The sequence below is a fragment of the Phodopus roborovskii genome, unplaced genomic scaffold, assembly GCF_943737965.1.
Source record: "Phodopus roborovskii unplaced genomic scaffold, PHOROB, whole genome shotgun sequence".
Classification (NCBI taxonomy): Eukaryota; Metazoa; Chordata; class Mammalia; order Rodentia; family Cricetidae; genus Phodopus; species Phodopus roborovskii.
The window spans coordinates 72,779-97,500 of NW_026126543.1; the positions used below are offsets into that span (position 1 = coordinate 72,779).

At 44.1% G+C, this 24,722-nt stretch overlaps 1 protein-coding gene across 1 annotated transcript in view; it reads left to right on the plus strand.

Moving 5' to 3' along the window:
* The window catches only part of Mamdc2 (MAM domain containing 2), a 146,091-nt gene that overhangs the window by 68,003 nt on the left and 53,366 nt on the right, over positions 1-24,722 (plus strand). Inside the window, exons 3-6 of the mRNA XM_051200155.1 lie at positions 2,711-2,982; positions 4,479-4,563; positions 7,725-7,862; positions 21,078-21,334. Of these exons, the coding sequence (XP_051056112.1) occupies positions 2,711-2,982; positions 4,479-4,563; positions 7,725-7,862; positions 21,078-21,334 (752 nt within the window). The remainder of the gene's footprint in view (positions 1-2,710; positions 2,983-4,478; positions 4,564-7,724; positions 7,863-21,077; positions 21,335-24,722) is intronic.

Consider the following 24,722-nt stretch of genomic DNA (forward strand, 5'->3'; position numbering starts at 1 on the left):
GCTAGAAAGCTGACCAACCCAGCTACCACCCAGGCCCAGAACCAGGGCTACAAGTTGGCCCACCCCAACACCCACTTCATCTATGATCTGCCCGAGTAGGGGAAGGGCATGAAACTTCAGACTCAAGACTGCAGGATCTCCATGATGCCGCACAACAGGGTAACCAAGAGGAGCCCAGTGAGAGCCTATTATCAATTTTGTAGCAGAAACCAGAGGCCTAGAGTCAGATCAATGACACCTAGCAATGAACACTTGCAAGTAAAGAGTAAAGATGAGCAGACTAAAGGATAAACTGTGTGACTCAGTGGGCCACGCTACAGCTTCCACGATGAGATTCTTCTCTCTTTTTTTGTTTCATTTGGATTGGTTTTTAAATTTTGTTTTGTTTTGGGGTGGGAATGTTACAAGGGCAGAGGGTAGCACCTAGTGAACAGAATGATAAGCAGGATCGAGAGATGCATGATGTTAAAGCCACAAAGAATCAAGACAAGTTAAAAGAATTAAAAAAAAAAAAAAAAAAAAAAAAGGAAATGTCTTGAGTCTGTAGCAGGTGCTCTAATGTTACCATTACTCAGGAGCAGCTTCTTAGTAAATTTAGTAGTACCCTGTTATAAGAGTATATCTAGCCCAATAGTAGTTCTTTGTCTTTATACTATGTAGTTAAAGAAGTAAAATTAAGACTCCTGTTGAAAGGTAGCTCTTAATATTGTTGGAATGGTCTTGAATATTAAAATGGACATTTGATTACATATAAAAAAAGAAAAAGAAAAGAAAAATGGTGTCTAGGGAATGAGCCCCATTTCTTTGGAGAAGAAATGATCCACCAGATGACTTTAGCTGCAAGTCTGAAAACTTCAGCTTCAAGGTTGAGCTTTCTTTTCTGGAATGAGGAAAGGAAGGAGGGGAGGGAGCTGTGGCAGGGGGACTGGGAAAGGCCCAGGAGAGCTGGGCCTCTGCAGCAGCAGCTTTGGGATTTGTCAGGGATGCTGGCACCCACAGTGTGAAAGCTCTTCTTTCCTCTCTTAGGTCCCATCCATTTCCCACTTCTTCACTTCTGCAGGAAAGCAGCACTCTCTGCGCCTCTCCATCTGTCCTAGTTATGGTTTCTACCGGTGCCATAAAGAACAAAAACAAAACACTTGGTGGGGACACTAGCTTTAAGGATCAGACTTACCACACTGGGAGACAGGATCGGAGATGTGTTCTAAAAGCCACTCATGAGTGGCTGCCACATGAAGATTGCCTCCTGGAGATAAGCTTGATCTTGGAGTCCTCCGACTAGCAAGTTGGCATTCTGTGTCCTACAGGGAGGCTGGTCATTGGCTGAGCTGCTTCCAGCCTGCCAGAACTGGCCACTGATGCCGAGATCCTAGCTGGGATGGCTATTTGGGGGGTAATATGTGTGGGAGGATGGGCTGAGGGAAATCAAGAAAAACGTGTATGTGTTTCAGAGCTTCCTGGTAAGAGTTGAGTGTTAGGGACCCGAACTACCAGGATGGAGTCAGCAGCCACATGACAGAAGGCAATGGGTTTATATGGACACAAATGCGGGAGCTTCTGGGCATTTGCAGTCTCTTCAGCTTCCACTTCTAAAGACCAATAAACAAGTGAAGCACTAGGCCAGGAGTTCAGCCAGTAGTGTGGAAGGTTTACACTGGTGTTCTTGACTGCCCTTGTCCCTCCATCCTCCATAGGAATGTGATTCCGTATCCTGGTCCAGCCTACACAATACCACTAATCCATATTATTAGGATAGAGGCAGAGATAGAAAAGGATGGCAGGAAAATAGAGAAAAGAGGATGGGGAAAAGGAAGGAAACGGGAGATGAAAGAGAGGACGAGGAGAGAAAAACAAGGCATTGAGAAAGAGGAAGAGATGAAAGAGGAAGAGATGAAAGAGGGAGATCCTGCTGTGCCCACTGCTTTCCAAGCCCTATACAATACATTCTACATTTAAAGTTGCATTTGGTTAGGAAAGAGTCTAGGCAAAGGCAATCTGATTTTTAATTTAAAACAAAATAGATTACACTTTGTCTGGCTGGGCCCCAAGAGCCAGGCTGAGTAACTAAATCAATTTAATCTATTCTAATGATACAAGCTAAATGCAAATTAAATCATTTGTTCTGGGGAGAACTGTGTAAGGGGATGGCTGAGTGAATGCACCATCACCATATTTTGAGGTTTTGGGGCCCAGCTTGCTCATTTCGCTTCCTAGATTCTATGTCCTGCGCTGGTACCCTCACCCATGTGAGGGCCAGCTAAGTGGTCCTGGTGTGGGATGAGGAAAGGCACCAAATGCGTGGCCTTGGTGTCAAGAGTTCAGAGGAGTTGAAGAGAAGGAAAACTGGACAGGACACTCCACTCTCTTGAGAGGCGCACTGCTCCGCTCCAGCCTGTTGCCACGTGGGGAAGTGGCTGCAGTATGGCCAAACCAAGTAAGGGTGTCCAGCCTTTGACACTGCCATATAATATCCTTTACAGCTGTGTTCGTATGCATTAGCACTTATCCTGGGGGTGTATGTGGCCCATGTGATGCAGAGTAGACACGCCATTTCACAGGAGACCAGAGACGCACGTTCAAGCAATTCTCTTGGGCTGAGACAGTTCATTTCCAGGATCTATTGCCCCACTGGTTTAATGGACCAAACAGTTGTCTTTTGTCCAAGTTACAAACAGAAGACTAATTTCTTGTCTGCATTCCTCTCTTTCAGGCCATTATGTTTATGTGGACACCTCTTTTGCCAAGCAAGGGGAGAAAGCCATGCTGCTGAGTTCTGATTTGCAGGCTGAGGAATGGAACTGCCTTCGTCTGGTCTACCAGATAACGGCACCCCTGGACTCTGCGTCAGATCCCAGTCAGCTGAACCTCTATGTGAGATATGAGGATGAAAGCTTCGATCGATTGCTTTGGTCTACTAAGGAGCCCTCGGACAGCTGGCTCATAGCCAGTCTGGATCTTCAGAATAGCTCCAAGAAATTCAAGGTAGGAGGGGATAAGGAGGAAGACAGTAAGTGTGTGATGTACTCTATGGTACTTTAATACAGTTCTTCATGTTCTGGTGACCACCCAACCATAAAAATTTTTTGTTGCTACTTCTTAACTATTTTGCTAGTTATGAGTCATAATGTAAATATCTGATATGCAGGATATCTGATATGCAACCCCTGTGAAATGGTCGTTTGATTCCTCAAAGGGGTCTCAACCCACAGGTTGAGAACCATTGTCTTATAACCCATGTTCCTGCTAATATTTGTTTATTCCTAAGGCTAACTGGTGCTTAAGTTGACCTCTTCAGTGAAAAGGGACTTTCAGGAGAATTTTCCTTGTCAACAATTTTGCGTCATCCTTCTAAATTGTTTGTGAACTACGTTGTACTGTCTTCCTTAATGGGTCGGTTGTTCCAAAGTTTGAACAAGGCATCATAAAACGAGATGCGAAAATACTTTGAAAGAGAAAAGTTATTTCCCAGGCATGTTTCCTTTTCCTTTCAGAGAGGCTAATTGTTCCATCAGCTCTGAGAGGAAGACGGAAATGTAAGGGGTGGGGTTAGAGGGGAGCAGGGAATGCAGCTGGAGTGTGGTACATATGAGAGTGTGTGTCCCTGAGGACACAATAGAGCCACCAGGAGAACCCAATTCCTAATGCACTCCATTCCTAGGCTCAACCCTCTCCTTTGCAAGGCTGTAAAACAAGGCGTCTCAGGCTAGTCCAGTCTTGTGAGTCTCTCCCGATCAGGCAGTCACTGAGGAAAGGAACATAGAGTCTGAGTTCCTATTTCACACCATTCTCCAATGGTTATCAGACCCCAAATCTACCCACACAGTTGCAAAATATCCTGCTAAAGCCACAGAAGAAAAATCTACTTGAGAAACCGGGCCAGTTGTGAACTCTAACATTCCTTGAAGTCAACCACATGAATTGTCATACTTTTATCTGTTCTTTGTACAAAATTCTCAATTTCACATCAAAGTAGAAACTATGGATTAACTTCCCATTTCATATGCAGATTTCTGACTGACAGATTTGAGCTCCCTGCTTTTTCATCCAAGGATTTCTCCAAACACACTACCTGGTTTTTTTTGGGGGGGGGTGTTCTGTTTTATTTTTTGGTGGTGGCTGTGGTTTTTGTTTGTTTGGTTTGGTGTTTTTTGCCCCTGCATCATCTTCCCTCAGTTCCATTCAGCACATGATTTTTCAGGAACACAGTTCTCCTCTCCATCCACCAATGACTGCCTCCATGAACACAGGAGGATGTGGAAGTTAGGGTAGCACTGGAAGACTCTGAGCACCTGTTGAACACTTTGTTCATGTCAAAGTCCTCAGTGTACATGTATGTGTTCATGTATGCACAGGTAAAAAGTAAGAGTCACATTCAGAAACCATGAATCACACTGAACAACATCTCCTAAGAACTGAAATATTGGACAGGAAACATGGTGTTTGATGCCTGACTCCCCTTTCCCCCCTATGTTCTACAGGTTTTGATAGAAGGTGTCCTGGGACAAGGAGACACAGCCAGCATTGCCCTATTTGAAATCAAGATGACAGCTGGCTACTGTATTGGTGAGTGGGTTTTGTGATCATGGCAATGGAACGCAAATCTCTTTCTACAATCCACTGCCAGAAAACACTAAATCGATCTTAAAGGCCAAGTGTGTCATAGAGCGTGTTGCAAACAAGCATAGTAGCTTCTGTCCTTTGTTAGGGTCACCTGAAGATGGGACATTGATCCTCAGTATTCAGTGTGGAAAGGCTCATTAGCATTTGATCGAACTGGCTGGATTAACAAGGAGAAGCAGTCACTTTTACCCCCAGCGATACTCTAACCTCTTCCAGTTCTAATAAAAACAATTGCTGCCTTGCTGTGAACTCAATTTTTGGTGGCCTCTTCCAGAAGAGTAAACATCCATCATGTTACCTACTTTCCTGATACATGCTACTGCTGTCTTAATCATCAAAATTGTCACTTAGATCCTACCAGATATGGGCAGGATTGATTGTCTGCATGACAGCTTTGAGAAGGCAAAAAGGACTGCCCCTACCCCATGGGTAGCTGACTACCCCTCATCTGTCTCTACACAATGAGTACTGCACGGAGGGGCTGGTGTCTGTGCATGTGGGCATAGAAGGAAGAGGTTGTCTAGGGGCAAAGCTTGTAGGAGAAAGGATCTGAACATACAGATGCAAAGGCCAGAGCCAAGCAGTCAGTAACCCACAGGGAGGTTCTTACAGAAACTCATTTCAGGGCAGGGATGTTGGGTCCCAGAATTATGAGGTTGGTGGGTGCTAGAGTTAGCCTGCAGGGACAGGCCTGTAGCTGTGGCTTTTGGATGATTCCACTGGTTTCCATGAGTTGGAGACAAGGGAAATACAGATGCATAGGAGCTAGTAAACTCCTGGAAGAGACCCTGACTTTACAGGAATTACAGGATGAGGAGGACCTTAAACCAGGGATGGAGGAGAAAGTGGGGGAGTAACATTACAAAAGAAAAAACTCATTGTATCTGCCAGATGCCTCAACATTGACAGTACTGAGACAGAGGAACAGGGCCAAAGGGAGTGGAGAGTCAAAGATGATCCTGTACAAGGAGCCTGTGCTAATGCCTTGTGGTGTGGCTTCTCTGTTTTGGTTTGTCATTGACACCTGTAAGTCAAGGAAGGAAAACAGACAGAACTTCCATCCAGGCTCATCCCATGAGTAGTCTAGGTGCTGCCCTTCCATGCACAGAAACAGTCAGACACACTGTGTGTGCACCTCCACCTGCTAGCTCTCAGTCTCTCGGTGCATCTCCTCATCTCCCGCCCTGCTCTTGTCAGCAGCAAAACAGAGCTGATTCCTGTGAGGACTGAGAAGAGACGGATTGAAGGGTGATACTCAAGAAATGTTCATTTCTTTTGCACAGATGATTCGGTAGCTTCTGGTTTGTTTGAAACAAAAAGGTTGCCACATAAGTATATCCTGCCACGCTGTCGCCCCTCCTTGCTCTCTGCCCACTTCTCTTGGTTCATTGTCTGTGCCGCTGGGTTAATAAAAGCACCTTTCTCAAGGAGCTATGTTGAGGATTAAGTGAATTCGTAGAAAAAGTTTAGACTAGTGCCTGACATGCTGACAGGGATTTTGCTTTTTTATTACACGCTGTGGCAGCCCTTGGCACTAGATGTTGAGCATCAGTTGGCAGGTACTGCACTGGAAATTTGAAAAGAAATCTGGAGATTTGTCAGTGCTCGATGATAACTTTACCAGCTAGGATCCTGGCAGGAAGGTGGGAGCTGGGATGCCGGGGTTTGGCCAGGGGTGGGGGAGGAGGATACAGCCTTGCCTCTGTAATTTGAGAAAGTCCCTCAACATCAATGAGTGAGAACACAAAATTGTGCAGGGTAGAGTCACCAACGGGCACAGGCACTGTGGCCAGAATTAGGACCAGCCACGACTCATAAGCTGTTATCTGACTAGCCAATGGGACAAGGGAGAATGAATTACTAGCAGCTGGAAACAGAGGCTGTATGGTCAAGACTGCTTCTGGCCAGGCTGTTTCTTCTGTAAAGGGGCATTGCTCACCATGGCAACCTGTAGCTGTGGCTTTTGGATGATTCCACTGGTTTCCATGAGTTGGAGACAAGGGAAACACAGATACCTAGGCGCTAGCAAACTCCTGGAAGAGACCCTGACTTTACAGGGATTACAGGATGAGGAGGACCTTAAACCAGGGATGGGGGAGAAAGTGGGAGAGTAACATTACAAAAGAAAAAAACTCAGTGTATCTGCCAGATGCCTCAACATTGACTGGAGCTTGCCACTGGCTCTGGCATCACCTTCCTTCTCTTCCTTTTGGTGGAACCCAGTAAGAAGGTGGATAGAGCAATAGAGAAGATCGGGATGGACATCGTCCTTTATTCTGCAATTGCAGATTATGGTGTCAGCGGCTGGATTAGATTTATAAACTCCCTGTTCCTGCTAAAAGTATTTGTGAATGGGGAACAATGTATAGCAAACATGTCAATGTCCCCAAGCACAAAGGTTTTACTTCTGTATTTCTCATCTTAAGCCAGGTGGGTGCCTATCCTACCTATTCTGACTAGATTCTTATCAGAAAAGCAGGGGAGTTCTGGGAATCTTGTTCATCATAAAGAGATGGAGGACTGGGCCAGCAGGTTAACAGAAAGGGTGGTGCAGAAAATATCCAGCGCTGAGGGAATAACCCTAAAATGGTACATTAAAATACAGTGGAGCTGGGAACCTAGGTCAGTGGTAAAGAGCTTAACATGTGCAAGACCCTGGATTTGGTCCCCAGAACCAAAACATTGACTGATTGATTAATTTAATGACTGACAAACGTCGTCAGCTTATATCAAGCATGGGTCGTGTGGCTGGTGCTCTGGTGCTGTACTGAGTGCTGCCCATGCCTACAGTAGGATGATGATTCAGGACTGTTGTCTCCCATTCACATATCAAAAAACAGACCCGGGGAGATGGTGAGTCTCACACCAAGTCACACAGCTAATGGGAGAAAGGGCTGTAGTTCATAGAGGCAATGATGATGCAGAGCTCAACTCATTACTGGATCTCTCTTCTTGACCAACATTGTTCAGAGTTTCTGGCCCACAGAAATTGGAAGAGAGCCTTCCAAATGACAAAGGGCAGGCAGACTCTGTAGAGAATATGGGTGTCCCCAGATGTGGCTGCGGGTCACATATGAAACGTTTATCTATGCCTCTTCCTCCAGAATGTGACTTTGAAGAAAACCATCTCTGTGGCTTTGTGAACCGATGGAATCCCAACGTGAACTGGTTTGTTGGAGGAGGAACTAAGAAGAACACCCACTCCATCCTCCCACAGGATCACACATTCAGGAGCGAGCAGGGTGAGCTGGCCACAAAGGCAGGCTTCTTCCTAGGGTGAACCTTGCCTTCAACTCCCACTTCCTGACTTTTGTCAACAGAAGAAAGGGTGGTGGAAATCACACTCAGAGGAAGAGGAAGGAAGGGGGGAGGAAGGGAGAGAGGGAGGGAGGGAGGGAGGAAGGAGCAGGAAGAAAGGAAGGGAGGACGGAAGGAAGAGAGATGGGGAGGAAGGAGGGAGGGCAGAAGGAAGGAAAGGACAGTCAGTGAGACAGAGACATAAAGGCAAAGATTTTAGCTCATCTGTCACCTTCGATGTTTTTCACACATCTGTGGAATGTTATACTTCTTATCTATTGGTTGTATTTCTTAAGACAAGGCTGGAGTAATCCAGATCTTCATTAAAAATAGATTGCAGGTTTTTGGCAACTTCCTAAGAATTCCCCAGGAGACCATCAACACTAATGATTATTCTGTATGACGTGTGCAACAGGGCCCCCTGGTGGTCAAGTGCACTCAGCAAGGAAAATGCAGAGGCAAGGTTCTTGGTGAGGGAGGAGAAAGCCTCTGGAAGGGAAGCTAGAGCAAGGGTGCAGTTCTTTGTGTCTTACTGTCACACCTGGTCCCTGGTTTCTCCTCATCTGCAAGACCGGTCCTCGACTCTATGGCCTTTTCTATGTATTGAGAAGATTCTGACTTTCCCTCAAGAGCAAATGTAAGAAAGCTGGATCTTTTTCTTTTTCACTATTGACGGGTCCTAGTAGATAGTGAAGGCTCCATTTGGTCTGGTTACATTTCTCATGATGACAGCATGGACCCTTACCTGGACACATGACAACTGTTTGTGGTTCCTTGCTGTCCCTCATTGACTGCAGTTTTGTGTCATCTAAATGTTTGAAAGTATGTTTTGAACTTTGCTTCCAGCGTGTCCATTCTGCAGGTCAACTGGGCTCAGGAGTCTATGTCTTGAGATCACTGTTCTCTTTGTCCGTCCTTTGTATCCACAGTCTCAGACTCAGTTTCCCACAAGGACCAAGCAGACAAATTAAACAAGTGGCATGCAGGTGGGTGAGGGCCGTGGCTAACTAGGCAGTTGAGATGTGCAGAGCAGTTAGATCCGGTTGTGTTCTATCAGAACGTGAGCCCACTTCACAAGGTCTTCTGATTTTTTTTTCCTTAAAATAATCAAAAAGGGATGGTTTTTGAAATATCCCTAATATGTAAAAATTAGTGAATACTTTCTAAACACAATAAAAATATGATATGAGCTGGCAAAGGGTTAGCTAGCTCCTACTTTTCAGCCTCTATTTTACAGGTTTTTATTTTCCTTTTCAACATGTCCAAGCTACTTAGAAAAAATACTTCTAAGTAGCCAGCTATGCATGCACATGGGGCTTGTCTGCTTAAGACAAATCCAATTTTGCATCTAGCATTTTCACTCATTTGATCTTGAATTGGGTACAATGAAGAAAATGTCAATTGAAATGACAAGCCACCAGGCGCTTCCAAACCTCAAGAAGTATGTCCCAGGAAAGAGAACCTCTTTCTTCCATAAATGGACATCAAACAAGATCACATATGTCAACTATTGTCAGAATTATCCTCTTCCCCTCCAAAAAGAAAGGAGATAAATATTCAGAGATAAAAGGACACTTGTGGGTACTCAGAGTTGAAAGCAAAGTCCCAGATATTCAGAGACAAAGGAACCTTTGTAAGTCATGACAAATGAAAATTTGAAGGGGAGGTGTGGATTTACAGGGAGAAGGGAGATAGGAGAGAAGCTATGATGGTGTGAATAGCTGTGCCAACTACAAGAAGTCAAGGAGAGGCGGGGTGGGGTGAAAAAGCAAAGTGTGAGCAAATTCTAAAAAGCCTGAATGCAGGAGCTGATTTCAAATTCACTGACAATAGAAAGCCAGCAGAGGTCTTTGAACCAGTGGGGTGAGACAACATCACACAGTGGATATACTATCACCCTAAAGGTGATTGTCTTGCTAGATTGTAGTGGCATTTCATCTTGCCAGTGAACTTGTAGTAGTGGCCACACCCTTTGGGCGTGGTTTCGGGTGCAGAGAGGACCCTGTGACCCCTTTAAGGTAGAGGAGCAGCAGGTACTCGCTCTCTTGGGTTTTGGAGACATTCAGGAGGGCAGAGCAAGAAGGCTGTAGTTAGTCATTTACTCTTACCTGAGTAAGTTGTTCCCCAACAAAACACCTATTTATCTTTTATCTTGGGTCTAGTGAACTTATTTAAACCCCTCCCTCACAAGGTGAAGGACAAAAACACAGAATAAGATAATAAATTAATACCCCAGTAGCTCTTTAGATAGAATTAGGGTTAGTCACATAAGGAACTATGACAAGAAAAACATTTTCACTTCCTAATTTTAAAAAGAAAGGCTTAGCACTTTTGGTAATATTGAGAGCTGAAATATTATGCCTAACCCATATTTGAACCTGAAGACACACAATCCACTGAGGCCACAGAATCCACACTAGGAATGAGGATTCTGTGCAGAATGAATTGTGGCCAGTGGTAGCATGGCCACAAATCTGTGTATTGTAAAAGACAGGTTAACTCAGAACAATAAAGTGTCAGCACCCCTCAAACCTGTGTTTAAATGAATAAAGCTGCTAACAGTCTCTTGAGGTTTCATAAGAGAAAAGCTGGGTGAATTTCTCCTTACTCGTGAGGCTAGCTTGGTGATTGTCCTTCTGTTGTATCTTATAAATCGAGTGCAGAGAATGATAGGGAGATGAAGTTATGATCATCATGGGTCTCTGTTTCACAGCTACACAGAGGTACAACTGTGGGCAAGCACTAGAGCGCTTTTCTAAGCTACTCAAAAATTATCTCCAAGGAGGTGACCAGCATGATCTTCTGATGGTATTCACAGTGCCACTGTCACCTTCATTGACGGTGAAAAGCAAGACCAGCCTATGGACTAGTGTCAAACTCTTCATATGTCTGTATTTCCTGAATGCAGTCTCCCCTTAAATGGGTGTGATCTACAGTGCTCCCTCGGTGGCCACAGACCACTCTGGCCATATTGGGTCAGTGAGGGATAGGGAATGAGTCAAATCAGGAGTCCCATGGCTTATATTCAGTTATCAGAGCACTGGGTTTCCTGGAGCAGCCCCTCAGCTTCTCAGAGTTGCCATTAATCTATTTGCAGGCGAGGTGAGGGATTTGCATTTAGTGACCTTTAAGATGCTTTTGCATTACAATATTTTACTTTTCTCTCTTTGCCTGGTGCTGCACATTAAAATCCCTGATTTCAGCACCCATGGAGGTCTATTTCCGAACTGTGTGGGAGCCTCCTGAATACTTACAAGCACATTGTACTTGACACCGAAAAAAGAAAAAGAGGATGAAAGGCACCAAGGGCCTTGTTCTGGTGATGTCTTGACCAGAAGGTAAAGAAAAAATGACTTCACTCTGGTTGTCCTTGAAGGCCACTATGTTCTACTGATGGGGAGGTCATCATATCTGTTACTGCATTTGCTTCTGTATTCTGTTCACTTTGTCCTATTTCCTACTCTCAATTCTCCAACCCTTCCTGCTTTCCTTTAGCTATTTCTAAAATATCTCCCAAAGGCAAACAGCTTTGCCCACTAGCGTTGCTCAGTACCCCTTGAGTTGATATGGAAAGCTAAAAAAGCATCAGACCCTATGGCTGAGTGGGGAAAGTCTAGAGAAAGCTTACAACTCCCTTCCAGCAAGCCATCAGCTGACCTCCAGGAAGAGGTTCTTCATGACCTCTCATGTCACATAGTCACCCACCTGCTCATTATATATACATTGTAAACAACATGTACATATATATCAAGCATTCTTGCATGCTATGGTGATATGAAAAGTCATGAACTTTAAAGAGATCTTGTCTAAAAAATGTCCTTCTCCAGACCAGTAATTTGGTGGCATGTTTCCTTAGTTTCTTTCCTGTTGATGTGAAATACTCTGACAAAGCAACTTAAGATACAAAAGGGTTTATTTAGTTCATAGTTCACCATTTAGTTCATTATCAAAGGGGAAGTCACAATGGCAGGAGCTTGAGGTAGTCAGTCACAGAGCATCCACAGTAAAGAAACAGAAAACAACGGGTGAATGTGATTGTCGGTGAGAGGGTCTTCCCACTTTAATTAATGTCATCAAGAGAAGCCCCCAACAGACCCATCCAAAGGCTCATCTTCAAGTTGATTCTAAAATCTGTCAAACTAACAATTTATACTTACCAGTTTGACTCCACTCCTTGTCAACTTGATACCCAAACATTTTTAAGCCATAATCTTTCATGCTTTGTCTCTATGAGCTCAAGACTGCATTATACTATAAAATGCATTCAATCCAACTTTAAAAAAGCCTATACTTCTCAACAGTTCCAACACTGTCAAAATTGTTTCTTAACTATGAGCCCCTATAAAATTTAAAAAAAAAAAAACAAACAGTTACATACTTCCAACATAGTATTGCACAGAGAAAGCATTCCCTTTCCAAATGGCAAACAAGGCATAACAAGAAACAATCAAATTAAGACAGACCCAAAATCCATTAGGGCAGCCCCACTCCTCCAACTCTGCCATTGCGGCATATGTAAATCCTCTCTTAGGTGGACTCCACTTTGTGTACGAACTCTCATAAAACCACTCCTTACTTAGGATAGGGCATTAAAAACAATGAGTTCCAAAGAATCTAAAATATTTACCTAAAGAGTTCTGCCCACAAGATGCAAAGGTTTTCCCAGTGTGACTCTTGCAGAAAAATAAAACTACCGATACTCTAAAGAAAATAGAGACTGCCTTTCTTATTTCATTTGCCTTCTATTGGATATATTGATCGTCTCTGCACTCTGATCAATTTGGGTGGCGAAGGGAAGATTAAATGGTCCGATGTCTGCCTGCAGCAGCAGATTTTCCTCTCTGTGGACTCATTACATGTTCACTCACATACTGCAAGCAACTTAAGCCTTTGCTTTGGTAAGAAGTGGAGAATCACACAGCAGAGACCAGGGTGTAGAAGGACATTCCTGGGTCTTTGTGTTGTAGAAAAGGGAACGGTGAATACAGAATCTGCAGAAAGCAATGTAGGTATCAGTTTTCTTTGATTTGATTGCAAGTTTTTAACAATTTCCCCCAAACAGTGAGGCTCTGACTTTTCAAATGAACACTGTCCCCAACTTCCTATTGAATGACAAAAACAGACACTGCGCTAAGAATTGAGGGATTTCTTTGAGATGTAGGAGAAGTGATTTTTATCTTGTTTTCTCTTCTTGCCCAACTCTGACTCACCACATAGGGATTTCTTCTTTGTTAATATTTCATGGATCGAAACAAAAGGTTTCGATTCAGAAGGTAACTTGCTGACAGCTGAGGTCAGTACTGTTTTCTATGCACCTTGGCAAAAAGAAGAAAGTTGATGAACAGATAATAAGGAGAATTCATTATTTTGCTGAGGCTTGAGGTTTTTAAAATTAAGCTGCTCAGAGTGCCACTCTGCAAGGAGCTGGGCAAGGTTTCCAAACCCAAAATAAGATCAGGATTATTTTATTCCTCCAAAGCCCATGAGATGGGTGAATCAGCTCTCCAGAAGTCATGCCATTTTTTCTCACTTTGATTTGGATGGAGCCCCAACTGTCAGCTCAATGCCACCTACTCATTCTCTGTGCATCCTTCCACTGCTCGGGTCATGGCATTAGCACCCAGTGGGATTGTGGCTTTGTTCATTTCCTCACATTCCCTCAGCATTGCCTTCACACAAGCTCTTTTGGATCTCCCTCTGTGGCTTCCTAGTCATCTTCACATATCAGCCTCCTTTCCAAGGATTAAGTTCCGCCAGGGCATAGCTCACAGGTCTTATCCAATGCAGATCTCTCAGGCTTTTCCACAGAGCAGCAACAACAGGGAGAAGTTTGAGCTTTGTCTCTTTCTAGGTCTTCACTTTTCTCTTCTTTGGTTTTCCCCGTTCCCTTTACCACGCTGGTGTTTTTTGGCATTGGGAAAGAATAATAGGGTTCAGAACATAAAAGGAGGGCAATGGACAAACACTTTACCTGCCTGCTGCCATAGCCAATGAGAATTGCACTCTACAGTCCCAAGAAAGGAATGATGCTATTTCTCGTTGACTATACGAACCTCTTTCAAGTTTTAGGAGTAATGGGACCTGTCAGACCTTCTCAATGGGTGTTACCATACACACAGGCAGTCCTCTTAAGAGGATTTCTCTGAAGTGCTGTAGCCCACTCAGGCCAAGGAAAAAGTCAGTGTCTTTACTCCATCAAACTCTAGAAAGTCGTTGCCAACAAAATTTGTCTTCTCAGCTCTGTCCCCACAGCTCTACAGTCAAATTCTTGCCTCTCCCTTCATTCAGGAAAGGGTGGGCACTTCCCTCTGTCTGTGCTGTACAAACTTAATTTTCACTGATGAAGTTCTCTCTAGGACTTTGATCTGATCAGGGCTGGGAAGATGGCTCACTGGGTAAAGTGCTTGTCATGCAAGCATGAAGACCAGAGTTCAGATCCCTAGAATGGAAGTAAGTGGGGCGGCCCACCTCTAGTTCCAGAACTCTGAAGGCAGATTCAGTGGACTAGTTAGAGCAAGCCTTGGTTTCAGCTGAGAGACTCTGCTTCAGTGAACAAGGAGGGTGCTACTGAGGAAGACTCCTAAACATCAGTGTTATAATTCACATGTACTTGTACCCACACATATACAAGCATACACCAAACACACACATTAAAAAGTTAAGAACAACTCTGATCACCTTTGTGTCAAGGTCCAAGGCTATTGCAGAACTTGGAACTGTCTGCCTATATGATGGTGAGGGTAGATGGCAACTTCCCTTTTCCATTTCCTCTTTAGCTGTTCCCCTGGATCAAGGCTTCAACTTATGAGTTCTGAGGGTTATTTCACATCCAAGTTATAGCAAAGCACCACCTGATGTTCATGCACATTTCATTTTTGAATGCTGTATAAAAAGAATGGAGTCTGGCTCTATTAAAGACACGCTCCCACCCTTGAACTAAGACTTCCTGAAGATAGCTATCAGATATGCAACGTGGCAAAGTAGGTGAATTGACTCACTGCCTTTGAGTGTTGTCTACTCATCTTGGCAGCAACCAAGTGGCTGTTTCCATCTGGAACATGTTTCTTCAGCCCAAGTTGCACCAGGAGGCAGCATGTCTGGGTAGCTAGCAAGATGGAAGCAGACAAAGCAACTAGGGCAAATAAATGTGGCCAGCATGGAATGAATCCTAACTTAGTCTCAGGCTGCCTTTGGCACCATGGTTAAGCTGTGAGCAATCTTCAGGGGAACTGTGGGTAGCCAGGCTTTTTGAAGATACATACCCAGAAACTGTCCTCTGAGTCCTCCTAATCCATGCAAATGGACGGTGGTAAGGAGCTGCTAAGGTTATTGGAAAAGTTTCACGAATAATACAGAGGGTTGCTGTAAGGAAGAAGGGAGGCTCTCTTCAAAAGCAAGTTTCAGGACTACCCTCAGGCATTACACAGGAGGGCTAAGTATTAGCTGATATTGCCACAGATTTATCTTTCTAGTGAATTAACAGTGTTTTACCCTGCAGAAACCTCAGGTTTTTAAGTATAGCTAAGCATTGGGTACTAATAGATTGGATTCCTGAGTGCGGCAAAGCAGCAGAACCCACAGAGAAGTGGCGATGAACACCCTGATTCTTAGCCTCGTGGGGAACACACTGTTTCTATTTACAGTCTTTCATTTTTCATTAAATTGGTTTTTCTGGTTGGTTGGTTTGAGAAAGCATTTCTCATGGTAAGCTATATAGCCTAGGCTAGACTCAAATTTATGATCTTCCTACCTAGGCCTCTATGGAGTTGGGATATACATCATGCCTGGCCTAAAGTTTTTTTTTTTTTTTAACTCTGGGCCTGAAGGCTCTACAATGATTTGTTTGTTTATAAAATCCTGTTAAACTAGACTACACCTGTAGTAGGTTCACATCTATCTGAGTTTCATTGTACCCAGATCCTAATGAGCTGATTAAAAAATCATCTTTCCCCTAAGGTACTAGAAACCCAACCAACTCTAAGCCACATCGGATTGGCCAGAACTGGGTAAGAAAATTCCCACAGTGCCAGGTGCTAGACATGGTTTCTTAGAACGGCAAGCTACCTTCTTTCCACCTATGGACAGAAGCACAATGATAGCCCTCTTCCTCCCACTAATACCCAGATGCTTCCCCTCAGAGCAGATTTCACCAGAGATGGGTTCAGCCAGGGCTTTGTCATCCCTCCAGCCTGGGCTCCAGGATCGGACACCTGAACAATGGCTTCTGAACCATCCTAACCCCTTTAAATCAGATGATAAACTTGTGGTGAGCTGTCTCTTTTTTTCTTGGTAAAATACTCCATGTTATGCCTGTGAATATATGTCAACAAAGAATGCTGGAGAAGAAAAGATGGGCAGCTGACTGTGGACTAGGCTGGTGGTTCCATGTGAGACAGAGACCGTGTCAGCAGTCTTGGTAGCACTCTTGGCAACCTCTCTGACTCACTTTGGGCAAGTCACATTCTGTTTTCTGGATGCTCTTTGGACCAGAAATGTGCCTGTGGTTTGCTTGGCTCAGCACCTAAGCATGAATTGTTAGGAGACACTTTAACTGCTAATGCTGGCATAAAAACAGTATTCCCACAGCAGGTAAATAAAACACTCCTTGACCATCTGATGACTGTCAGCTGAAAAGATATGCTTGTAATGGGGCTGTGGCTAAGAAATTTCTCTAGCTCAGCACAAAAAACAACACAACCCTGGAGTTGAACAGGTTGTTTCCAGTAGATCTGTTAGGGGCTTTCTAGACTCGTTGGAGATAGATCATCTCACCGTGGGAAGAATGGTTTCTCTCTTTCTGGCTGTGGCTATTTGAGTTCCACTAGAAACAGACACTAAGCTAGTTCCCTGACTGTGCTTTAACTTTAGTTACTTTAAAAGCAACGTGAATAACAAAGCAAGACCAGTCCAGATGACTTCACCTTTATACCAACTATACCAACACAGTCCCTATACTAGAAAGTTTCATATTGTACAGAGATGCAAGAGTACCTGGTGGTGACAGAAGTGACAATGTCTCCCTGAGTGAAAAAGCACCTTCATTACAAGATGCAGATCCTGAGAAAGAGGTGAGGCCAGGCCTCCAGCAGAATAGCCCAGCTGTAGTGTCCCTGATTGCTCGTTCACTGGCTAGGAACATCGTGGAGGGGCGAGTCTTTGATAGGAACACAGTCAGGAATCCACTGGTGAAGCAGTTGAGACTGACAAAGCAGTTTCAGTACCCACAGAAAGTTCTGCTACAGAAGTCTGACCCACCTCTGCCCCCATAGGAGGAAACAAAATCTTACAGCTCTCTCTTCCTGCCAGTCCCCTTGTAAATAGTTTCACTCTCGTGACATATAACAAAAGGACTTCAGCTCTGTTTTTATACTCCCATGAATTCTTAGTGAATGGAGTCATTCAAACACGTGCATTCTCCATTATTAGGATGTTCTTGTTAAGGCAGGCTGGACTCTAGGATTGCATTAGAGGGAGGGGCATGTGACTGTAGAATAAGAAGTGGTCTTCCTTACATATCAGAAGTTCTTTGTGTTCATCTTGTGATATATTGATTTAAGCACACATTATTTTAAAAATTACAGCAAGGAGTATTTATTATATGTCAAATGTGCTGCCCCTCAATTAATATACTAAGTCCTAAATCTTCGTGCTTCAGAGTGTGTCCTTTGGAAATAAAGTAGATTACTTTTCTCATCATTACGATCAAATACCTGACAGAAGCAACTTAAAGGATGAAGGATTTACTGTGGCTAAAAGATGAGGGGATTCAGCCCTCATTGGTGGGGAAGGTGTCAGGGTTAACATCAGTCGTCATCATGACACACCTGGGAAGAGGGATCTTCAACTGAGGGATTGAATCCACTGGATTAGCCTGTGGCCATGTATGTGAGGCATTTTTCTTAATCATTAGCTGATGTAGGGGGAGGAGCTCACTGTGGGATGTACCATCCCTGTAGGGAGATCTGGGCTGTGCAAGGAAGGTAGCCACGCAAACTAGAAAGTAGCATTCCTCCACTCGTCTCTGCTTCAGGTCCTGCCTTGTGCTCCTGCCTTGACGTCCCTCAGTGATGGGAAGTGACCTTGGAGTTGTAAGATGAAAATAAACCCTTTCCTCCCCCAAGTGACTTTGGTCATGCTGTTTATCACAGCAAGAAAAGCAATCTAGAACAGCAGATGTGGCAGCTGATGGCTCCATGTCGGTGGGACCATGTGACTAGGACTTCTCACCTAACATAATGATATCAGAATAAATAAAGAGTGGACCATGGGCAGGGGTATGTTATAAACCTTCCAGACACCATATCCCAAAGGATCCATAACCTCTCCAAACAGTACCATTATTTGAACACCAAACTGTGGGAGACATTTACAGTCCAAGCATAATATGTAGGCTTGTGCATGCAACTAAGAAGATGCAGAAGTGGGTAGACTCCTACCCAATATGAAGAATGTCCTCGAAAAAGGGGAGCTTTGAATGTAGGGAGAAACACAATTGGGAAAATGACATGTAAATATAAAGACTGAGAGCTACAAGCCAAGGAATGCTAGAGACCATCAACAGACTAATGGAAGTTAGGACATAGGTGTGAGACATATCTTTTGCATCCCTTCAAGAGAACCATCTCTATTGATGTGGTTTGAGACTCAGAGCCTCCAGCACTGACAATGAATTACTGTTGCTTAAATCAACTCAAATGTGGTATTTTGTTATGGAACATCACTTAAAACTCAATAGACTGGCCACACAAGCCTGGATTTGGAGTTTCTGTGACAGAACACCAGAGCTCTGGGCTGGGGACCAAGGCAGGCACCCAGATGGGAATAGAGGCTGCCAATCCTGTGACATTGAAGAAGTCAGGCCCTTGCAAGAAGCAGACATCTTATCACCTATGTGAGAATACAGACCCTGTGCTATAAGGTTTTTCTGACACTTTCCATAGAATCATGGATCCCATCTCTCATTGTTGGGGAAATATGATGTCAGATATTAGCAAATATTAGCTTAGACTTTTCTCTGACCCAACCCAGTTCATTTACTCTGCCCAGCTTCTTAGCATCCAAGTCTGTGGTATCTCTTTATTCACACTTGTATGCCTTAGGAAAATGACAAGAGAAATTATGTTGAAGTAAAGGAGATTATTTAAATTCCCATGAGCAGAAAGTGACCGTTGACCTGTCCATCTTTCCTCTGCTTTGGTGGGGTAACACTTATCCAGCATTGCTCTCATGTTCTCGATGACTGCACACCAAGGGCTTCTACACAGGAGGAAGATGCAAAGTGAATGCCCATGTGTGAAGTGTATGTGTTGTACTGATCCTACTGTTCTTACTGCTTTCTGACCAGAAGAAGAGAAATTCTCATTAACCAGGCCCTATACCCTAAAAACAAACAAAAAAATTAAAGGTATACCTGTTCTGGGCTTATAAATAGAAAACAACATTCCATCCAAGCCACACTACACAACTCTTCTCCATCATAATTTAAATAAATGAATATAAATAGTGACAACAGCCACCCCTTATAGAAAGCAGACCACAGGACAAGTATAGTTCTAGATCCATAAACTGTATTGTTATTCCCTTATAATTATGTTGAGCAATTATGTTAGGGACACAATAAGCACTTTGCATACATAATCTCATTTCATACTCATATCATCCCTACGAGGAAAGTACAGTTGCCTGTTGCTACTGGTGGGTTCAACCCTCATCTGTGGGTTCAACTAACAGTGGACAAACACAATCAGAAAAGTGACTGTATTATGCTACACACTTGCTGTGGTATTATCCACTAAAAAGAGATAACTAATCACACTGTATTACTATTATGTTATTTATAAGTGGTTTAAAATATATAAGAAGGGCCAAGGATGTAGGTCAGTGGCAGAAACCTGTTTAGCATGTACAAAGCTAAGGGTTTGATCCTAACACTGCAAAACAAACAAACAAACAAACAAACAAACAAACACAAGCCTGTAATTCTAGTCTTCCTGAGCTTGAGGCCTTAAGAGGATTGGAGATTAGAAGCCATTTTGGGCTACACTGCAAGGATCTGTCTATAAATAAATAATAAAGACCTTTTTTGATACATTAGTTAATTTATTTTACATTCTGGCCACAGTTCCCCCCTCCTCCCCTCTCTGTCTCTTCCCCCACTGCCCTTATATTCTCACCCCCACCCCAGTTTCCTCCTCCTCTATAGGAAAGGGTAGAGCCCCCATGAGTATCAACAAAATATGGCATATCAAGCTGAGTAAGACTACGCACCTCCCCATGTATTAAGGATGAGCAAGGTGACCCAGTTAAAAAACAAAAAACAACAAAAAAAAAGAACCCTTAAAAGCATATAAAATGTATATAGGTTACATACAAACACTAGTCCATTTTATATAAAGGACTTGAGCATTCATCGAGTTTATATACCCAAAGGCTCCTGGATCTAATCTCATCCAGACAGCAAAGGATGACAGTACCCTCATTCTAGAGCCCAGGAAATTGGGACCCAGACAAAGTCAGAAACCTGCTCAAGTCCCAGCACTTCAAGGACATGGGATTCAAAGTTGGTTGTCTTCAAGGGCAAATCAAAGCTCTTTCTATTCTCCATATTGTTTGCTCCAGCCTTTAGTGGAAGTTAGTGGCTCTGGGTCTGCCAGGTGCTGTTCTCACCAGAGTCTATAAACAGTGGCATCACAAGTTCAGACTCCCTAACCCTAGCCCGTGAGCACTCCTGTATCACTCAGCCACACAGTATGCAATTGATGTAGGTTGTGAAAACATGTCCAGGAGGGTCTCCACATACCTTTTAAATAAAAGGCAGTCATCTTGGCACCTTACAACTCAAAGAAGGCTTGGGAAGGAATCACATCTGATGTAGTGGTGTACTCATCTGTGAAAACACTTGGAAGATGACGCATCTTTCCTGTGTGGATAATTTACTTCAATCCAGAGTAAAGGAACATTTAAACTGCTTTTCACTTGGCATCTGTAGTGTGCAATAAACTCAAGCGTCCATCTCCCAGCCAGGACATTTATCTACTCATGATCACCTTCCTCCGTTTCCCTTCCAGCGGGTTTACATTGAAGTGAGTCCCAGAATGGTGCAGTTTCATCTGCAACTTACCAGCCTGTCTTACCCTGTATTCTGTCTGTGTGATTTCCAGGCCACTATATGTACGTGGACTCTGTTTATGTGAAGCACTTCCAGGAAGTGGCCCAGCTCATCTCCCCGGTGACCACAGCCCCCATGTCTGGCTGCCTCTCATTCTATTACCAGCTGCAGCAAGGGAATGACAATGTCTTCTCTCTTTACACTCGGGATTCGACTGGCCTGTATGAGGAGATATGGAAAGTGGACCATCCAGGCAGTAGTGACTGGAACCTTGCAGAGGTGGAGTTCAGTGCTCCTTACCCCATGGAGGTAGGTGAGCCCTGGCCTGGGGGCATGCAGAGATGCTACACACACAGGCATGGAGGTCACTCTACTGTATTTTTGTATTTGTCTCAATCACACTTTTAAAGATAGGTACATGTTGACTTTATATTTTATTTTTAATTTAGTAAAAAAATGTACTAATTTATGTAGTGAAATGTGATGTTTCGATTCATATATATACATATACATATACATATTATGTGGCAATCAAGTTAAGATAGCTAGCACATGTGTCACCTCAAATATTTGCTACTGTTGGTAGCAGCAGCATTTAAAATATCTCTTCTAGGTGTTTTGAAGTGTACAGTGTATCATTATTAACTATAGTTGGACTGTGCAATAAGAACCAAACTATACTCTTTTAATCTAATTGCAATTTTGTACCCATAGACCAATATCCCCTTTTCCCTTCTACGCCTGAAGTACCTGCCTCTGTTGCAATCTTTTTGAGGGAGGGAGCTAGAGCTAAAGCATAGCTCAGTGGTTAAGAGCCCTGGCACTCACAGAGGCCAGACTAGGGCAGCTGTTCCCTTGGATCTGGAGCTGCTGGCGTTTTGGTCCATGCACCTGACTTGTTCTGTGGATGCTGGGATCCAAACCCTGTCCCTCCTGATTGTGCAGCAAGCACTCTCAGCTCCTGAAGGCATCTCTCCAGCCCTTGAATCTTTCACTTTGCCCTTCTCAACCTTCTTGCTTCTCTCCCTTCCCCTGTATTCCCTTCTTCCTCTCTTACTATCTTCATTGTCTGATAGAAGTATTTTTCTAAGGACAAGTGTGGAAGCCAGGGTACCAGCTGGATTCCTGCTGCACGTTACCTCTGCTCTTGTGCTATGAGCATGGAGAATTCAAAGTGTGTGTGAGGGGGAGGCACTCAGGACCAGAGTATAACTTCTCCCTGAACCTCCACCCCAGAGTAACCAGTCAGCTGGGGTCCCTTGCCTTTACCCAGACAGAAATCTGGGTATGCAAAAAGAGTCTTCAGGTGCTAGGTTTGGGCAGCACCTCTGGTTTGTGTGGCAGTGCTGGGCAACAGAAGGCCTCTGAAGCAGCAGCAACGGCAGCAGGAAGGGTCCTTCAATGTTACAACTCTTGCACATTCCTCTAGTATCCAGACCCTGAGCCCTACAAACGCTACCTTGGCCTGTCTGCCTGTCTTTTATACCAGCCAATGCTACAGCTGAAACCCAGCACCCGAGACCCTTGACCTCAAACACTTGACTCTTCCACTGACCAAGTCCTGCATGTCCTCTTCTGTGGCCCCCTGTGGCCTTTTATCTCTCAGTCTCTGCCTTTGGCCCTCTCTCACCATCTCTCTATTTTTGTGGCCCTCTTCTCGCTGCTGATCACTCTGGTCACTCGGAGCTGCCTAGATGCTGCATCTCCAGCTGTCAGGAAGCAGCTGTGGTCCTTACAGCTCAGGCTCCATACTGCTCGGCAGTCGCTGCTCAGCCTGCCATTGTCACCACTCTGTACTCTGCTGCTTCTTTCTTCATGCTCCTCACTCACAGAAAGGTGACTGGAGAGTTTTGTTGGGGGATGGGGTTGGGGGAGGGGTCTGGAGCAGCAAGGAAGGTCTCACAGCTGAAAGTCTCCAGACCAATTCCCTAAGTGAGCCTGAGCAGCCTGCTTATCTAAAGAACCAATCTCAGTCTGGTCTCCTGGCACCGACCACAGCCTGGGAGGCTTGTATTTAAATCAATCACAGCCCTGCCTCTTTAGCATCAGTCACAGAAGCCCCTCTGTTAGGTCACAAGTGCCCCTAGGTGGAAATGGTAGTGAGGTCATCTATATAGTTCACTGAGACCTGTGACAGCAAAATGTTTGCTACAAACTGTCCGACAGCTCTGGATGAAGCTGAGCTTTCAGAAGCCAGGTCAATGTTCTGTGATCACTATGTAGTTTTCTCCAGGCATTCAAGCCTGACAGTGTTCAACTGATAGTCTTCTGATTCTAAGAATCCAGGTAGCAAGAGAAAAGTCCCATAGCTGCTAATTGGAGGGTTGGATTCCCATGTCCAGCCTTTGCTTAGCTACAGGAAAATGCACATTGGAAAGCATGCTTGCTATACAGACCTCTGGAATGTTTCTGAACACTAACAATGATCTTTTAACAATGTTTGAATAGTGTTTACCACCTATACAGTGCCCCAAGGGGCACTTCACGGGGACAAAGACAACTGACATTGTAGTGTTTATTGCTGTAGATCTTCCTTTAAGCACACATCTGAACCCATATCTATAGTTGTGTGTCTTTCAGAATTCCTAAGTCCTGACAGCGTTTCCTGCTCTCTAAACTAGATACATGCAATCATGCCCATAGTCACAGAGGACTAAAGAGACAACAGAACTGTCCAGGAAGTCTGACATCTTTTTTCTAGGTCACACAGCTGGTAGATGCCAGCGAGCTTAGGAGACTTCCTAGACCAAAATCCAGTGCACAATGAAGGGAATGCTTCAGTCAGTATGAGGCCCTAACCAGGCCGCAAGGACTTGGGGGTGCAGCAGGGGGGTTGCTGAGCATTTGCAGCTAGCTATAAGTAGAGTGCTCATTGCCAAAGCTATTAATACCACCCAGCTTTTCACTTCATACTTTCTGCAGTGTCTTCTCTGGTTCCCTTTAAAGAACACAAGTGGCTTGTTCCCCTGGCTGCTTTTCCCTAGCGCCATCTGCTAGCCTTCTGCGGAACTGGAGAAGGCTGAGCTTGCTCTCCATTTCCAATGTGCTCTGTCTGCTGCTGGTGTGTGCCTGACACTCCTCTGTCCCCTCCTGATCCCTCTCAGATCCCTCACTCCAAACATTCCCAGAGACGGCACAGTGCCTTTGTAAAATGCGTGCTATTTCCTGTCACAAAGTCTGATCAGGGTTTGATTTGCGCTTACAGCTCAGTGGAAATTTTTCTGTGAGTTTGGGTTCCAGAAGGAAAAGAAATGCTGCCCCAGAACATTTTCCTCTATTAAAGTCAAATGAGTCACACATTAATGCACATTCAGAAGGCGTGCACTTATGCACATGTGCACAAGCACACACACACACACACACACTCACACTCTCTCTCTCTCTCTCTCTCTCTCTCTCACACACACACACACACACACACACACACACACAATAGTATTTTCTTTGTCAACTTCTTTTGTCCAACAGAAATTCTTCAGGCAACATTTGCATGAATCAAGCATTGCTGGATATTTTTTGTTTTTGTTTTTGTTTTGTTTTTTTATCATCACTTGAAAAGTCAAAATGCTGGGCACTACTAACCCTTAACATGCATCTTTGGATCCACATGTGTGTAATTTTGCCCCACTGTCTGAGTCTGACATTTGTGTTGTTTGCTCTTACTAATTGCCATGAAAAGGAATTGGCACTAGAGAAA